Source organism: Candoia aspera, chromosome 2 (genome assembly GCF_035149785.1).
Source record: "Candoia aspera isolate rCanAsp1 chromosome 2, rCanAsp1.hap2, whole genome shotgun sequence".
In the NCBI taxonomy this organism is placed as follows: Eukaryota; Metazoa; Chordata; class Lepidosauria; order Squamata; family Boidae; genus Candoia; species Candoia aspera.
Window position 1 is genome coordinate 156,946,910 of NC_086154.1, and position 19,217 is coordinate 156,966,126.

Sequence of the window (19,217 nt, forward strand, 5' to 3'; positions counted from 1 at the left end):
GCAACGGTATCTTTAGGGTTTGCTGGCATTCCTAATGAAAGTCTACAAAAGCAGCCTGGGTTAGCCAAGCTAGATATGAAATACTGAATAATGAGAATATCTGTATAGGAACAAAGGCTGTAAAAAGGCTGAGACTTACCATGTATTGCCTTGTCCGTCCCTTGGTCCAAAGGCACTATAAGAACCATCACTGTGTTTATACTGAAGTTCTCTTTGATAACCTTTTGCATAAAAGAAACTGAATGTCAGGTGGTTTAAAAAGGTCCCCAACCCTGCAGAACGATACAGTGCCAGGCCCTTCTATTCAGCGGCCACGCTGCAAAACTTTGAGCCTGCACAGAACTGCAAGGAGTTCAGCAGTGGCACCAGAACACAGAGCATAATGGTTCCTCTGAGCAACCTTTCCCCAGTCCCTCCATCCTGTTTTGGCACAATGACTGTGGAAGAAGGGGTCTTAAGAGGAAGAAGCTAAAGGTAGAAGAGTTGACAGACCTGACTGCAGATAGTTCACTGCTTTGGTCTTTAGCTCTTCATTCAGCTGCCCCGTGCTCTGCAGGTATTGTAACACAGAGATGATGGGGGCAAACAGGACCATGTTTTGCTCTCCGCAGCCACTGGGCATCTGCACCAATTTGTCCAGGTTCTGCAGTGCCGTCCCCATTATATCACCTGTCCAGATAGGTAGGCAGATGTGGATGAAGGTGAGATTTTTCTGTTTCACTGACCAATAGACTTGCTGTATGTATCTCAGAAGTTACCTCATATGCCTCCTTACCAACTATCTGCACCCAAATATAGCTGCTGCCTCTGGAAAAATCATCTAAGAAGATGGCATTAATTCACCTATGAAGACAAAATGCTTCTAATGGGTCTAATGGGTCTAATAGACAAATAAGGTCAAACCTAAGTCTGGAGTTGCAGTTTTACTTCAAAATCAGTATTTACGTGTCAGACTTCCTTTTTTAGATGTCTGTTATGTTGTCCTATGTCTTAGGTCTCTATTGTATTTTATCAGTCATTAACCCTAATGATGGATGGTGGGGGGAGACACAGGCACCACATACACATATGCTAAGTAGCATAGTATTTAGTCCTAAAGTATTTTAGTATTTTATTAACAAAATAGTTTCATAATTCTGTTAATCAGTGTAAATGAGATTTCTTAGTATCTTATTATCTGCGTTTATAGCATTGTAGTGAATTATTCTATTGATTTCTATTGATTTTATAAAATTTTACATGCATTTTAATCTGTGTTTTGTAACACCTTATCATAATTGCACAAAATGATCAGCTAAAATATTAGATTTCCTTCAATTACTATCAAGAGATTTGTTATGAATTATATTTTATTTATTTTTATTTTATTTATTTAATTTTTATCCCACCTTTATTATTTTTATAAATAAGGTGGCGAACATACCTAATACTCCTTCCTCCTCCTATTTTCCCCACAACAGCAATCCTGTGAGGTGAGTTGGGCTGAGAGAGAGTCACTGGCCCAAGGTCACCCAGCCGGCTTTCAGGCCTCAGGCGGGACTAGAACTCACAGACTCCTGGTTTCTAGTCCAGCACCTTAACCAGTAGACAAAACTGACCTTAGTACCTTTACTTTAACATCTAGGTCTGATTGGCTACTTAAATATACTTAAGAGGTAAACATATAGTAGAAGTGTCAATGGTAGTAACAGATGGAACGTATTTGCTAACATGAGAATACAGTAAGTCAAGCTTAATTGTTATGTTTTCATGACATACATTGAGCACTAATAAGTTAAAGGTTATAAGGCAACATGATTAATAAAATGAAAACACGAAAACACAGAGTTCAAGGCACAAAACATGTCACAATAAAAATGGAATCACCCTAAGAGCAAAAATGAGTGCATCCATGATGGGATATAAACTTATAGGTAGGTGTTCAGAAATAACTGGACAACTTTATGAAACCAGCTCAGTACATTGTGACCAAACCAGGAGCATCTGTTATTCCCTACCCATGTTTTTGTTCCAAATGATATTATCACACAACCCAATTTGTTTACATTGGGCCAATACTGTATGTCTCCATATTTACACCATGAGCCATACCTACTAGGCTGAAGCCCCTCAATTTTTAATTTTTTATCTTCATGACTGGCACCTGAGCAACAGGGAGGTGGATCAAGCCATCATTCAGATTTTCCATAATACACCTGATATAACCTCATTCTGGAGCACTCTATAGACGTCTCCTGTGCATCTCTGTCAGCCCCACTAGGTAGACCCAGACCAAGAAAACATCTTCACAGGAAGGCTATAACTACTTTTCTTGAAATTAGTCGTAATAACAGAATCTTGTAAATCTGATTGTGCTGTACTTCCTCCTTATAATTCAGTGAACTACTGTATATCTGTTAGATATCTGTCTGAGCCTCTTCCAAATGTTATCTGGATGTTCTAGGTAACAGCTTCTGCATATCTCTGTCAAGGTCATCTTCCTTATGTTCTACAATCTCCTTCTACCCTGATACCTTCACACATACATCAGAATGGAGATAGATTGTAAAAGATAAATTGGCTAAATGTCTTACCAACAACAGATATTTGGGCCCTGGGTGAGTCTGGCACAACATCTTTGGGTAGCTGCAGGGAGAATGAATCTGAAGCCAAAGTTCCTAATGGCAGGAGGATGAAAGGGTGAACATATGAATGAAAGCAGTGCATACCAAAGCCTTTGCAGGAACACACAGGACTAAAGTAAACCTAGGTAGCAAATTTCCCACCATGAAAGATACCATGGAGTGAGGCAAGGGGGGTGATTTTGAAGGAGACTGCAGTGGGAGCAGTGGTTTGAAAATCTCTCCCCCGTCCCCAGGGTGGAGTCCCAAACCTTTTAGTCCCTCTCAGTGGCTGTTTCTTTTTAAAAAGACAGAGAAAGCCAAATGTCAGCTCTGGTCTGGTTCTCCATTGGCCTCTACAGTCCTACTGTGCACAGAATGATGAGCTATATCTTAGTACTCCCAACAGGGTGTCAACCATCCTGTTTCAGTGATTTGACTATGATGAAATGCACAATTGTTCTCAATATTCATATTATTTTTTCTTTTCATGTTCATGCCCACATAAATTTACTGACTGACAAGCATGCCACACCTGACCATAGCAGAGCTATTTCTGAGGTGAAAGATTTTCCCACTGCATCCACAGTGAGGTTTTCATATCAAAAACTAACCTGCTATGAGACAACATGACGCAATAGGAAACTACAGGTAACAAAACCTGGAGACGGCTAAAACACAGGTTAGGAGAAACACAAATCTACCTTATGTGGCACAATCCATCTGGAAACTCATTTGCACAATCTCCACTGGAAGAAAATGGAGTTGTGCAGCTGTTACATTGTGAATGTAATTTCAGAAAAGGTTGTGAGGAGGACGAAGATGTTTACAGAGAACCAGGCAATTAATGTGAAAATATGCTATTTGGCTTACCCCCCTGAACCTTTTTTAGACCCCAAGGTTAATGGTTGAAGATGAAATTCAACTGACCTTTAGAACATAGCAGGGAACTATGAGATTTCTCCACCAGGACACCCTCAGGCTTGGGGGTTAAGGAAAGAAAACATCACAAATAATCATAATGTTCATTAAACACAGTCTACACAGTGATGGTAGACTGCAAAATGCTTCTATTCAGGGATTAAGTTACTTAGTCTCTTTAGCATCTATTACTCTAAAGGGGCTATATGAGTATTAAACAGAGGAAAAGAAACATAGAAATGGCCCGTGTGGTACAGGTTACTGAAAGAACAGAGCAAGGAGTGCAGGTGTCAATGCATTTTTTTTTTATGAGCTGTAGATGTTCATACCTGGCTATGATTCTGTGATGGGTCCAAATGATGGGTACTTAGCTAAACATGTGCCCTGTACTGAAAACAGGCCGGTGTCAGGATAGGGAAGGTTATAGAGCCCAGAATGCTGGATTGTAAACTCACCCGGACAAGAAGAGGCTTGATCAAGATGTCTTGCTGGCCCTTTTCAAGCACAACTGTTTGCTCACTGCCACATAATACGCGATGGTTCAGTGTCTCTGTGCTGAGAGTGAAGTTTACCATGCCTAATATGGAGAGATAGAACAATGTGTTAATCACTGCAAAAGCCAACTTATAGAAAAATCTAATCACCAAAGAGGCTCTATAAACTTTCCCTCCAGTACTGCTAATTCCATTGGTCAGTTTCAAGCAGTGATGGTGAGCTAATCCAATGGGTTCAAATTATTTCCTGTGTCAGCAGTTTTATTAACTATATCTAAAATAATATTCTCAATACAATATTGTTTATGTGCAACCTCTTACTTTCAGCAGAAGATGTCTAAGGATTGAACCTGCTGAGGCAAGGGCCACTGTTCCTAGGCTAGAGAAAACGATCATGTCAACATAGATCAGGAATTTCTCAAGGTCATCAAGACAACGGCCAAGTATCCTTTGACTTGGAAAGACAAGAGAAATATGCCTAGAATTAAAAACCTGGAGCATTGGCCTATATTAAGGCTTTGATTTCTGTGTACTCTAGTGAGCAAATAGTTGGTGTGTAGATGACTTCACTCTTGTCTGAAATAAAGAGACTAATCTAGTCATGTGTGAAATCCTGAATAAGGGGTTTAATATTTGGAGAGCTTCATTCTTGTCTGAAATAAAGAGACTAATCTAGTCATGTGTGAAATCCTGAATAAGGGGTTTAATATTTGGAGAGCTGAGATTTACAGATGAGCTTGCCACTGGCCTCCTTCATCTCTTTTCCTCAAGATTCCTAGCCTAAGACTTCAAGATTCCTCAAGATTCCTAGACTAAACAAAGATTCCTAGTCTAAGCCTCGCATTTATCATGGCCTGTAATGGACATCGTATGACCACGTTCTCTGTTATTTAATAATAGCAACTAATAGCTTTTGAAATAGCAATGTCCCATCACCTCTCAAAGCTAGGCTGTTCCTACTAATACTAAAACAGTAGGGGGCAGACTTGTAATATTTTTCTCTTAACAAGCAGTGTGACTCAACTTTGTGCCCTTCAGACCTGTGAGGCTTCTGTTGGGATTAGTCTCTTTATTTCAGGCAAGAATGAAGTGATCTATAAACAGAAGATCTGCTCATTGCAGTACACAGAAATCAAATCAAATCACTTGGGCATTACTGTTGTTGAAGCCCAATATACCTGAAGGGTGTCAAGACTGACCAAGGCTGGGAAAGATTAATCCCACATAATCTAACATACATTTATGCATGAATTAAGCCACATTAAGCATCTTGCTTATAAAATCGCAACCTGTAATGTTATGCTAAAATGTTAATTCTCTACTACCTTAAAATATTTTGCATTTCTTTGAAATACAAGAGGAACATATGAAATCACATTGACTATTGTGGGTGGGGTATGCATGTAAGATAAGGAAGCTTACAGCTAGGGTAATTTGGGATCAGTCTAAGTGGAGGACAAATGGCACAGCTGAATGTAACTTTTCTTCTTCAGGAAAGGCCAAAACTGCCTGGGAAAAATAGAGAGAAGGAGGGTGGAATCCTAGACCAAGGCATGGATGAAGCAAGCTGGTATCATGGAAAGTTCATAGGAGTTTACTGCAGCTTCTGGAAATTAACAGAACTGTATAGAAGGCTTGTATTTATAAGTCTTAGAATTCCCCCAGATATAACAGTTCTGAGAAATTCCAAAAACGTCTCAAACAGGGAGGAGAGCTGCACCTGTGTTAAGCCAATGAAGAAGCTACCTGAGGAGAACATCATCAACCACATAAAAGAGGACAAAGGCCTTTGATTTGGATAGAACTTCACTTATCAGACTGATTCTAGGCAGCTTTCCTGGCCTACTCTTGGCACGACCAGCAGGAGCATCAGCAGTCATTTGGTTCTGATCAGCCTGAAAGGTCAGGAGATTGCGTTCTGAGGTCTACATTCTTGTTAGGATAATAGGTATTAGCTGAAGCACTCAGGTAAGTATTTGAGTTTGTGTTATGAATGTAGTTCCACTGCCACCTGGCAAGACTCAGTCAGAATACACATCCTCATGTGCAGATTGCAGATATTCCCTGCCCACAGTCATGTTCACAGAAAGCCAGATACACTAGCCCCAGAAAAAAAGGAAAAGCTGGCTGCTTTTGAAACTGGGGCAGGACTCCAGAGAAACAGGGGGGAAAGGATGGATAAAGAATTTCCCCAACAACCTCTTGAGAAAAGCTTGGAATCCCCAAGAAGCTAGAGATCAGTAACCTGGAAGTAAAGAATTGTTCTGCTTCAGGAAGTCATCTACTTTTGTAAAAAAAATAGGTAGACTGTCTAGGTAGGAATATTGTGCTAGGTTGGATTTGTCTTCTCTGTGATGCGAAGTCTAATTTTATAATTTCTCTTACAAGCTAGGGATAAGAATATTTCTGTTTTTTGTCCTCTTGTGATGTGCAGACCTGGAAACTTTTCTCAGAAATATTCTGGAGATTCTCAGAGATTTGTAGCTGACCAATGCCATCTTTTGGTCTTCCTGGTACCTGGTACATTCTGTTTTCTATTGACTTTTGCTATTTTAACCAAGTTGTTTTTCCCCATAATCTGGGCAGCTCTGTGACTCATCTTTTCCAACACTGAAGGCTTGCATTTTAATATAGATAGTTTAAAAAAAAGAGTTCTACAATTTATTTTTTCATTATCCCTTTAAATAATGTTTGATTCTGTTACATCTGTTGAGGTTGGTCTATCTCCCAAGGAGGGGAGGAAGGGCTAAAGTAATCTAATCAGAAACAGTGACCAAATACAGCTAAGTCAGTGTAACAGTCATATAAAGCCTAAAAGATCTAGATTTAAAATCAGAGTAAGAGAAAATTTGAATAAAATATTGTAGAACAATATAAAACACAACATAAAATAAAAAATAGGATAAAATAGAAATACAGTAAAATAAAAAAGCAAAGATACTTCATAATGTCATCACTCCAATTTTTTTTTAAATCAATGTATTCAACATTTCACTAGTTCTAGTTTTAAATCTTTTAGATTTTATATAACTGGTTCACTGTCTTAGCTGTATTCAGGTCACTCTGAGTTTTTTTTTTTACCCTGCTAGCCATTCACCATTGTTAACTAAATCAGAATAAACTTGAATTTGAGGAACAGAACATTTTATTGCAAGATTTAAAGGCTTATTCACTGAATATGTACTTGCTTGTAACAATAGTCATAGAGGCCAGTCCAGCTACAGACAACACGATTGTCCTACTGGAGCCAAAAATATATATTAATCACATCCAGTATACATAGTTATGATATGACTTCCAGGTAAGTGTGTGTCCCTGGTGCGTTGGCCAAGAAAAAGAGTTATGTCTGAGTGTATGTCAATGATTCACCAATCTGCCAGAGAAAAACATCAAATAAGGACTATAGCCCAGACACTGGCAGTGCCTCTTCTGGACTGCCCACCATAGCCATTCTGTAGAAGGGCTGCCCTCTCACACTCATTCTGGAAGTATCCATTGCCTTCGACCCTTCTGATCCCCCCCACTGCCACCACTTGTGCGGGTTCTCTGTTTTCGTGCCTGGGCCTGAATAGTTACTCCTGCCACTCCCTCTGGGGATATGTTCTTTGACCATATTAACTCTGCATAACCAGGATAATCTGTCCCTATTAGTAATCAAGGTATAGAATATACACAACTATCGCTATAAGAATTAAGGAGGAAGACCTCAACAGCTTTCAAACATGAACATTAAAAGTTCCAGATATCATTCCAACATAGTTAATGCTTTCTTTTCCAGGACAAAATCTAGAGAATATCAGTTCTAGAAAATGGATGCAGGAGTTCTAAATCGGGGCGTAAGGTAGCTAGGTGCTGATCCAAGATTCTGTATGAGTCCCAGTGTAGGTAGGAACTTGTTTCAATACTGCAAAGCAATGGGGATAGTGGTCTTGACTGGAGTACCCTACTGTTAGCTGCATCTATCATCAGTCTGCCCAGCCATTCTCCCTTAGGTCACCTCACCCAGTTTAGTAGCCTTTATGTTCCATGAGAAGGTCTTGGCTTCATTACTGCACAGGCAGCTGGTGTATTTACATCCCTTGCATGACTGCACCTCATAGTTTTCAGACTTGTAGAGGGTAATCTGGATCTGTTGAATAGACAGATCAAGAGCAAAGAGAGTAGCCACAATACATGGAAAAACAGGAGTAGAAGAGGGGGGGGAGAGAAAATTAAGGAGGGGTACTTTTAAGGCTTTTTTAAAAAAAAAAAGGGCTGCTACAGTTATTCCCAATGGCATGCTGGCCATTTCAATATGCCAGAATATAAAGAGAAAAAAAAATAAGCTAAATGTTCTTCTGGATCCAAAGTACTACCCACAGAGGATGGTGTCTATTATCTATAAATGACTGATTGGACTCATCTTGTTTCTTTTCATCAGCCTACACATACAACAACACAAACACAACATAGTTCACAGGTGGGAAATTAGTAAAAATCAGAAAAAAATACATGCACAGAAACATTTAACATCCCCCACTGCAGTGAATGGAATCCCTTCTCTCAAAGATACACACCACTCAGAAGGAAACATTTCTACCCAAAACACCTCTCACAAGCACACCTTGGCACCCAACAAAAATTGACATTATCGTAAAAGAAAATGGAAATATAGCAGAGCAAAAATTATAACAAATGACAAATCTTCAAAAATACAGAGGCAAAAATACAGCCTACAATAACTAAAAATGCTATGAATGGCCAACAAGCCAGGATCATTTTTTTCTCACGTACAAAACTGAGGTTTTTTCTGCACTGCAGTCTTCAGCTGCTTGACTCCTGTACACTCGCTGGCAATGGGACTAAGACATCCCTTTCTGGATTCCAACCAGTTCCTCCACTTTGGCCACAGTGATGACCTCCTGTTCCCTTCTGATGACATACATCACAGCCCTGATTGGTGGATTCCCCGCTTCTGCCCTGCCACCTTTTTTTTTTGGTAAATTCTAGTCAGTGTAGTCTTGGCAACTGCCTGTATTATTCCCTGCAGTTTTCTTCGCAAGTGTTTTTTTGAAAGTGGTTTGCTACTTTGTCCTGGACTGGTAAACATTATTTCTGTCATTTGAACTACCAGGGGAGCTTTTCTTCTTCCTGTGGTGAACTTATAAAACTTATTAAAAATCGCTGCAGAGAGCAGCAAGTGGTGACAGGAAGGAGAAGACATTCTCTGTGGTCAATTAGAGCAGAGGTCTTTGTGTACCATGAAATGAGATGCAGTGGGGAAACTGGACATCACAAATCAGGAACTCTATTATTGACATGTAGCTGAAAAAATCAGGTGGGCTGAGGAGGAGTAGATGATGGCATTCTGTGTTCCTGCCCTTGAGAAGTGGTCAGTGGCCTGTATTCATGCTGGGGACAAGGGAACATGCAACTCAGCCCTTACTTTTGCTGGTAAAAAAAAAGTTAACACAAATCCTTATCCTAGCTTAGCATTGTGTGCAACACAACTTTAATCTTTTGATTCCTGAACAGATATAAGAGGTTTCATAAGAAACCTCACATTGATGAGACATACAGATTTTCCTTACCTGTATGCACTGTTTCATATAGCTGAAGACAGAGGCAATCACTGGAAACGATTCCCCACGAATCACAGAGTAGGGTATGGTGACATCCACAAAGAAAGGCTTAAAGGCTGTCAAGCCCACTGTTGGGGAAATCCCAAACCCATGGCTTTGGGAAGTACAGAACATGCTGAGTTTCCATTCAGTGATGGAGTCAGGAACTGTGACATGCACTTGCTTTGTTCCTGAAACACTGCAAAGAATTTGGGGTGTAACAAAGAAAGATGACAGGTTTTGTTCTTGCACATGGGAATTTTCCCTCCTAAATCCAAAAGCCTTGCATTTTAAATGGGAATATTTAACCTCTTCAGAGCCACCAACATGGTAAGGATTTACTGGATATCTCCAGTAAATACAATGGCCATTAGAAGCACATTTCCACCTGTGTGCTGCTTAAAGCACAGGAAGTATAGTTCAAACACAACTTACCCAACAGGATACAAATCCCACATCCAGGTCTCAGGAAACAGTTGACGGACTTGGGATTCAAAGGGCTGGTCAGGTGAGTGAGGTTGTCGGGTTGTGTAAGCTTCTGTTCTCATTGGTGCCATTGGTACAGCTGCTGCAAAGCAAAAGGAACACAGGAAGGAGTCTGTTTTTCTCCTGAAGTGCCTTGGCTAATTTACAAGTGAGGGACACTGAAAAAGTGAGCTAGTAAAAACTGAATTCTTCTTTAGAAAAAGCAAGAGTGAAATTTTGACTGCTATGCTGATACCCATTTCTTTATCTGTCTCATCAAATAGGTTTTACTTGTTTCTGAACTTTATAAACCTGCCAAATCTATAAGCACAGATGAAACTGAAAAAAACTGTCATCATGTTGGTAATAAACACATGCATGTAGGCATTCATGCTTATGCACATCCATGCACTCATGATTGCCTGTGTTCAGTCAAGAATTTGGAAAAATCCTTACCAGAAGCTGATTCACTGAAAGTATAGAATGGATAGATGCGGCATTCAGCTGTCTTCTTTATTTTGTAGTTTGACAAGACCTTCAGTCCCATTTCCTGTCATAAGTCAGCAGTGAAAAAGATCAAAGGAAGAATACTGTATTAGTTGTGCCTGTACTTTCAAGCCCAAGCATCAGATCCTGTGAGGATCGTAGGTTCAGATATCCCAACAGTAAGAAATCTCTCTGGAACTGGTGAGGTCTCAGTGAAGTATTTTGTTTATTGAAAGATACAGTAACATTGCCATCTACATCTAAAGATTCAAGTAACTGAAATCCCCCCAGTTCCCTTCTTTTACCAGCCACAAGTTCCCACCTTCTTTTGAAATTGAAGTTTTACAACTGCTGTTAGTTTTACAACATGATTCCCCAGCAACATTCTTCACTGTCCGTTTGCAGATAACACTGTAGCCACAACATTCTGGTGTCAATTTGCTGGCTCTGTGATGTCTCTGATGTCTCTCTCACTCACAGTAATCAAGTTTTCCCCCCTCCCTCCTTTACAACCCATGACAGAGGAGAGGGATCAGAAGGGGTTTTTATGGCTTCTGAGGCCAAACCTCTGACATCTGGTGGTATTTCTTCTAAAACTGATTTGTTCATTCTTCTGGCAGTCCATGATATTTTCAATAATCTTCACCAACATCACAATTCGAATGCATCAATTCTTCTTCTATCTTCGTTTTTTAATGTCCAACTTTCACAGGCATATGTGGCAATTGAGAAGACCATGGCGTGAGTCAGACACACCTTTGTTTTTCAACTGACATCTTCTGAAAACTTTAGATAGGTCTTTGATGGCAGATTTTCCCAGCGCGATACATCGTTTGATTTCTTGATTACTACTTCCCTTGGCATTGATAGTTAATCTGGGTAGAATGAAATAGTTGATTTCAATTTCTTCTCCATTTATTGTGACATTGTTTATTGGTCCATTTGTGAGAATCTTTGTCTTCTTCACATTCAGGTATAGTCTGTATTGCTGACTACAATCTTTGATCTTCATCAGCAAGTACTTCAAGTCTTCTTTGCTTCCAGCAAGCAAAGTTGTATCATCTGCATATTGCAGGTTGGTAATGAGTCTTCCACCAATTCTGATACCCCGTTCTTCTTCGTACTTTCCTGTTCTCAAATGATTTGTTCAGCGTACATATTGAATAAGTAGGGTGAAAGTAATGGAGTAACTCGGCTTACCCTTTAGCTTTCAGTAATGGAGGCATTACTTACATGGCCCTCAGGGTATGTTTATCACCAGTCTATCTGGAAGAGAATCTGGGGTGTTTGTACTGTGCTTTCAAACTCTGCAAAAGCTGTCTCACAGCAGGGAACCCCAACACAGGCAGCAATACTTCTATCATACCTTCTTCAACTATTGACAGTTGCTTGCCCAGGGCAGCAGGGATGCTGAGTTTATAAAACAATGGGCCGATAGACTGTTTCTCTTGCCTCAGAGCACAATTTTAGAAAAGCTACTGGTGTGGCTTGGGGATCTCTGAATGTGAGTCATCATAGAGGAAGATGTCCCGGGTGTTTATTACCTGTGGTGTGTTCCAACCCTCTGGGTTTAAACCTAGGCCCTGGACAGCAGTCTTATGGGGGCCCTGGCCTCCGGCTGCTGCATCTTAATGCCATGTCAGTCAACAACAAGCCCCCCTTCATATGTGACTTGATCATGGAAGAGGGGGCAGACCTGGCGTGTATTACCGAAACCTGGCTGGGCCCTGAAGGAGGAATAGCTTTGTTGGAGATGTGCCCAGTCGGGTTTTGGGTGTGGCACCAGCCAAGATGGCAGGGAAGGGGAGGAGGGGTGGCAATTATCATCAGAGAGTCTCTAGTGGCCTTCAGGGGCCCTGCTCCACAAGTAGCTGGTTGTGAGACCCTGTTTCTCAAGGTGGGTACCCGAGAGCAGTTGGGAGTGTTGCTGCTGTACCAGCCTCCCTGCTGCATGGCGACCTCCCTGCCTGAGCTCCTGGAGGCTGTCTCGGGGTTGGCGGTGGAGTTCCCCAGGCTTATGGTTCTGGGGGACTTCAATCTGCCATCCCTGGGGCGGGCCTCGGAGGTAGCTCAGGAGTTCATGGCCACCATGGCGGCCATTGGCCTCACTCAGATTATTCGGGACCCAACTTGAGGCAGTGGCCTCACACCAGACTTAGTTTTCTTGTCGGAACAGTGGCAATGTGATCTGAGGGGAGAGTTACATCTTTCCCCTTTGTCATGGTCAGACCATGCCCTGGTGGCCCTGAGTTTCTCCTATGCCACTCCCCTCTGCAGGGAGGCAGGATCTGTTTGATCAGTCTGCCCCCAGCAATTAATGGACCCAATGGGGCTTCAGAGGGAGCTGGGGGTTATACCTGAGGGCTTGCTGCATGGTCCAGCAGAGGCCGTGGCTGCCGCCTGGAATAGGGAGGCAGCTGGGGCCTTGGACAGGATTGTGCCTGTGTGGCCTCTCTTATCCCATTGAACCCAACACTCCCCATGGTTCACGGAGATGCTGAGGGTTCTGAAGAGGATTAAGAGATGCCTAGAGCGCCGCTGGAGAAAGACGAAGACTGAACCTGGCCGGACACAAGCTAGAGCTGCAATTAAGGCCTACCTTGTGGTGGTAAGAGTGGCGAAATGTCAGTACTTCTCCACTCTTATTGCATCTGCAGAATGCCACCCAGTGGCCCTGTTTAGGATCACCCGATCCCTGTTGGGGGAAGGGGGTCTGGAAAATCTTATACAGGGCCGTGCTGAGGAGTTTTCAGAGCATCTGCAGGATAAAATTGCTCGGATTTGTGCTAAGCTGGACTCCAAGCGTGAGACAGGGTCTCAGGAGATGCCTGGGGAATGTACTTACCCAGTAATCTGGGAACTGTTTGATTCTGTTGGACCTGAGGAAGTGGACAAGATCCTCTGGACTGTAAATGCCACCACCTGTCAATTAGATCCATGTCCCTCCTGGCTGGTGAAGGCAGCTTGGGAGGTGACGTGTGGTTGGGCCCAGTTGATGGTAAATTCATCCTTGCAGGAAGCGGTGTTTCTGGCGGCCTTTAAGGAGGTGCTGGTGTGACCCCTCCTCAAGAAACCATCACTGGACCCTACTGTACTGGATAATTTTCATCCAGTCTCTCACCTCCCTTTTATGGGGAAGGTGGCTGAGAAGGTGGTGGCACTGTAGCTCCAGAGGATCCTGGAGGAAGCAGATTATCTAGACTTTCAGTCAGGTTTCAGGCCCAGATATGGGACAGAAACAGCATCGGTTGCACTTATGGATGATCTCTGGCGGGAGCGGGATGGAGGCAGTGCATCCATCCTTGCCCTCCTTGACCTCTCAGCGGCTTTCGATACCATCGACCATGGCAACCTTTGGGGTTGGCTCAGGGAGTTGGGGGTGGGCATTGTCGTTTTGCGCTGGTTCACCTCCTTCATCCAGGGCCGATCCCAGTCGGTGTTAATAGGGGAGGAGAGATCAGGCCCACAGCCCCTCCTTTGTGTGGTGCCGCAGGGTTCAGTACTCTCTCCTCTCCTTTTTAATATCTACATGAAACCACTGGGTGAGATCACCTGTCTCCACGGGATGAGGTATCATCAATATGCTGATGATACTCAGCTATACATTTCCATCCTGGGGGAAGTAAGTGATGCTGTGGCTGCCCTTTCCAGGTGCCTGGGGGCTGCTGGGGTCTGGATGGGGAACAAAAGGCTTCAGCTGAACCCTGGTAAGACAGAGTGGCTGTGGGTTAATGGCTCCTTGGCTCCCAGGAATTTGCCATCTTTAGTTCTGGATGGGGTTGCACTACCCAAGACAGACCCAGTGCATAACTTGGGGGTCCTCTTGGACTCATGACTCCTGCTTGAAGAGCAGGTGGCAGTCGTGGTCAGAAGGGCCTTTGCGCAACTTTGTGTTGTGTGCCAGTTACACCCCTTCCTGGAGCGAGAGGCCCTTTGAACGGTCACTCATGCCCTGGTCATCTCCCATATAGACTACTGTACTGTGTTCTACATGGGGCTACCCTTGAAGAGTATCTGGAAGCTACAGCTGGTCCAAAATGCGGCTGTGTGGATGATTTCAGGTGCTTCAAGATTAGGACATATAACTCTGCCGCTCCGCGAGCTGCATTGGGTGCCAATTTGCTTCCAGGTCCAATTCAAGATGTTGGTAATCACCTTTAAAGCCCTACATGGCATGGGTCCAGGTTACCTAAGGGACCATCTCATCCCCGTTACAACAACCCGTCCCACCCGCTCATGCGGAGAGGGCATGCTGTGGACGCTGTCTGCAAGAGAATTCCATCTGGCGGGGTCCAGGAGGCGGGCCTTCTCTGCAGCAGCTCCCGCCCTTTGAAACATCCTTCCCCTGGAAATGCAGTTAGCCCCCCCTCTTCTGGACTTCAGAAAACAGTTGAAAACCTGGTTTTGTCACCATGCTTGTAGTGGGGAGAGGAAGAGCCATTCTTGGGGCTGGTTAGTTCCCTAGCCCTGCAGGGACCAGCCTTATCCCTTTATGGGCTGAATTTGATCTGCCCTTATTTGGATTTTATTATATTTTATATTTATTGAATACTGGTATTATTTATAATTTTATTGAATTTTAAATTGTTTTTACTGTGAACCGCCCAGGGTCCCCCATGTGGGGGAGATGGGCAGTGATAAAAATATGATAAATAAATAAATAATACTTCTCATACCTTCTTCGACTATTGACAGTTGCTTGCCCAGGGCAGCAGGGATGCTGAGTTTATAAAACAATGGGCTGATAGACTGTTTCTCTTGCCTCAGAGCACAATTTTAGAAAAGCCACTGGTGTGGCTTGGGGATCTCTGAATGTTACTCAGTGTCCTCTACACTGGCTTGCTAAATAAGAAGGTACAGCAGAACATGGAAGGATATCTACCTTGAGGAAACTGAAGAGGTCAATCCCACTGTCATACCCGGGTCTCCAAATAGAGCGCCTCCTACGATCTGGTAAGAAAGGTTCAAAGCAGTAGTCATACTCAGAGACCTGATAAGGGTATCCTTCAGAGAAATCAAACATGCCATATACCTGCAAAAGAACACAAGGGTTGTTTAGCAAAAGATGTCATTTCTGTCATTTCCAGACCAAATGTCATTTGAGTTACTGCAATTTACTTCATGTATTTTACTGGGTCATGTTTACCATTTTAATAATGTACCACTTCTATTTCTGCATTTTTAAACATTGGATTGTAGAACGATGCTGTAAACAAAGAGGCTTCCGTTTCCCACCCATTCCCTCTTCCCTGCCATCATATCTCTTTCATCATCTCTCTCTCTTTCTCTGTGAGTTCCTTACAGTTTCCTTGGAGAGCTCTTGCTCCTTCTTGACAAGGAGGACACTTTGATCCACTGCACGGACGGCACATAACGAGCCAGGAGCTGCTTTCAGTGCAAGATCAATGTTTGATCCTGGCAATTCTTGCTGCAGAGGCAACTCCAGGTTGACCTACAAAAATGAGTGCTAAAATGAATCTCAGTCAGGACACATGAAACCACAAAGTACCAATTACTGTACCTAGTTACAAATACTTAACATTTTTTTAGAGCTTCCTTGGACCTTAACCCTAATCCTTTACATTTTCATAGTACTTATTTACATTATGTCAGCAAGGTACCATGAAATTACAGCATGACGTCAGCTGAGTAGATAGGCTAACACTATTAGAATCTTAGAATATAAAATTTGGAAGATAGCCTGGAGGTTGTCTATTGCAATACCCTGCCCAGTGCAGGAATCCACTATGACAACAGCTGCAACAGAAGGCTATTTAGCCTCTGTTTAAGCATCTCCAGGGAAGCAGAGTCCACTCTTTCTGTTGCATTGTTGGATGGAACTTACATTAGGGATTATTTCTAATAATTATTTTACAAAATCTACTTCCTTGAAATCCAGACCCATTTTTCCTTGTTCTGTTTTCAGAAACAACTCTGAACACATCTGTTTTCTAGATGACAGCCCTTCAAAATCTTGGAGGCAACTATTATATCTCCCTGCAGCCTTCTCTCCACCAGGCTAAACATACCCAGTGCCTTCCCAAGTTTTTCCTTCCAGGCCTCTTTCATCTAGTGTTTTCTCCTCTGGAAACATTCCAGTTTGCCACTAGCCTTATTTAAAATGTAGTGCCTAGAACTGGACACAGTATTCTAGGTATGGTGTGACCAGAGTAGAAGAGAAATGAACAATGTCTTCTTAATTTCAGGTCACAGCTAGCCACTGAATAACGTTATCTTAGATTTGTGATTCAGGTGACATTTTAGCTTAAGGATTGAAGCTAATACGGGAATTTTCCTAGAATCTGCAATGGGATGTTGCAGCTTCAGCATGAGGTGTAAAATTCTCACCAAATTTTATGCAAGTAGAGTTTTCTCTAGCTCAAGAACTGTAGGATAGCAGTTTAATCAGCCATGACAAAGAGCTCCAAAACAAATACATGAGGTTGCCCAAGGACCCTGCAAGGGTTTGCATTGTGTTTTATTACCCAAAAGACAATGCCCCTTGTAGATTGCTAAAGCCAAGAGTAAAACTTGTGGACTTCTGTGTAACAGAATGACTTGTGCTGCATCTCTCTTCTCTCTCTTTTTGAATGGGCCATTCAGGGTACTGATTTCCCCACAATCCCACTTTGTTCTGCTACTCCATTCATGACATCCATAGGCCTACTCACCTGGTTTTTGAAGCACATAGACACAACAAACTTGGTTTTGTCCGCAATGACACCACCATCAGAGAAGAGAGAATAAACAACCAGAGAAGACTGTGGTGCAAAGTCAGAATTAAATGTCAGCAGGATGGAGAAAGAGCCTTGTAGAGCTGAAAACGGTGTGGAACAAAGGAATCAGGGAGAATAATAAGAACAAATCACTCCTCCACTCATGACCCTAGCCTCCTTTCTTCACCTTTCAAGTTGCACCAGTTTAACCTCTTATCTAATATGAAAAATTTACAGCCCAGACTTTTAAAGGAGTTGATCAGTGATCCTACCTCCACCTTTGCTAGTCACAGTCTTTTGTCCGTGCACAAGGATCTGCCCCTTTCTGGTCACCTGGGGAAGAAGGAGGCATAACAGGGATGAAATCATGCAAACAGACTCCCAAGCTCACAGGCAAATCTCAGAGGCACATCATGGTCACTGGGGAAGATAGGAGAGTAGGCAAGATGATCTCTCTAGCTTTGGTCTGATCCAGCTAATTTTGTTTTACATTCCTAGACTCAGGGCTGACAGATCATGGGACACAATCCACATGATTGCAGAATTCCTATAGAACTCATTGTGTTTTGCCCAAAGCCAGGGTAGTACAAGGAAGGTGGTTGCTTGGATGCTTTCATATTTATTTATTTTTTTGCAAACTTATCTGTCACCCCCTCTCAGAGTGGGGCTTTGAGTGTATATAAACACAGAGACACTTAAAAACCAGTCCCATAAAGCCTCCAAAAATGTCTAGGTGTGATTCAAGGTGCTGCTTGTCAACTATAAAGCCCTACATGGTATGGGGCCAGGCTACTTGTGGGACTGCTTGACTCCCATTGCCTCTGCTTTCCTGACCACATCTAGCATAGAAGGCATGCTCTGGGTCCGTTCCACCTTGTTGGACCCTGCTTTGTGGCTGTGTCTGCCTTGTTAAACAGCATCTCCCTAGAGATCTGGGTGTTAGCCTTTTGTAAGGCACTGAAGACATGGATGTCCTCCCAGGTATTCAGGCCAGGAGTTTGGCAAGGCCTCCTGGTTAATGCTGTTTTCATAAGGTGAGATTTCTTTTTTTTCGAGCTCAGATATTGTGGTTTGGATTGCTAGATTAACCTTGTATGTCCCCAGAGTCACTGCTCTGAGATGGGCAGCCACATAATACATTTAAAGAAAGAAACAATCTCAGGGCCAAGCGTGGTTAGTTCTTGGATGGGCACCACCAAGAAACTCCAATAAAACATCCTGGAAGAAGTTAATGGCAAACCCTTTTCATATTATTCCAAGAAAAATACATGGATGTATCCATAAAGAAGTTGAACTTAATTTAAAGGAGACCCACTTTAAACTGAAATAAGGGGAGGGGCTGCTTTAATACCAATAGTTACACAAAGAAGACCCACCACATAAAAGCAGGATTTATTTTCAGTGTTAGATGTACCTGTGGTAGAACCTGCAAAATGGCTCTTTGAAGATTTAAGAGCACAGGGTAGGCCGACCTACACATAATCAGCGCCTAAGCTGGGCAAGGGTTCATGCAACATACTGAGCCCCTTGACTTGGTTTTGGGAAGCAACCAGAACCAGAATAGATATTTCATCACAGGAGTGATGTGGCACCAGAAGAGCCACTTGCAACTCATCCTACTACTTTCTGCGCCAACTGTAATTTTCAGACCATGTTCACTTTCATAGTCAAGGGTTGACTATGAAACGAGGGTTGCAATACTCCAGAATTGAGACTGTCAGGGCACGGACCACTGATGCCAGCTCCCTCCCTGTCAGGAAGGGAGGAAGCAAGTGGGTTGCCAGCTGCCACTAAGGAAAGTGGGCAATGAATATGCAAATAAGCATAAGAGGAAGAGGAAAAGGAAAAATATATCCTGCATGGCCTCTTAGAGATAATTAGGGTTACATTATTAATCTGTGTCTTACAAAATCACTGAAGGACAGTTTTCATCAT

The 19,217-nt window shown here is 42.6% G+C and overlaps 1 protein-coding gene across 1 annotated transcript in view; it reads right to left on the reverse strand.

Moving 5' to 3' along the window:
- Positions 1-17,334, reverse strand: part of A2ML1 (alpha-2-macroglobulin like 1) — a 28,972-nt gene extending 11,638 nt beyond the window's left edge. Inside the window, exons 1-12 of the mRNA XM_063294549.1 lie at positions 17,238-17,334; positions 15,869-16,018; positions 15,449-15,598; positions 10,537-10,630; positions 10,051-10,183; positions 9,586-9,814; positions 8,018-8,144; positions 3,977-4,098; positions 3,531-3,582; positions 2,574-2,657; positions 493-669; positions 140-221 (exon numbers count right to left, since the gene is read on the reverse strand). Coding sequence (XP_063150619.1) covers positions 140-221; positions 493-669; positions 2,574-2,657; positions 3,531-3,582; positions 3,977-4,098; positions 8,018-8,144; positions 9,586-9,814; positions 10,051-10,183; positions 10,537-10,630; positions 15,449-15,598; positions 15,869-16,018; positions 17,238-17,255 — 1,418 coding nt within the window. The 5' untranslated portion in view covers positions 17,256-17,334. The remainder of the gene's footprint in view (positions 1-139; positions 222-492; positions 670-2,573; positions 2,658-3,530; positions 3,583-3,976; positions 4,099-8,017; positions 8,145-9,585; positions 9,815-10,050; positions 10,184-10,536; positions 10,631-15,448; positions 15,599-15,868; positions 16,019-17,237) is intronic.
- Positions 17,335-19,217: the final 1,883 nt, after the last annotated feature.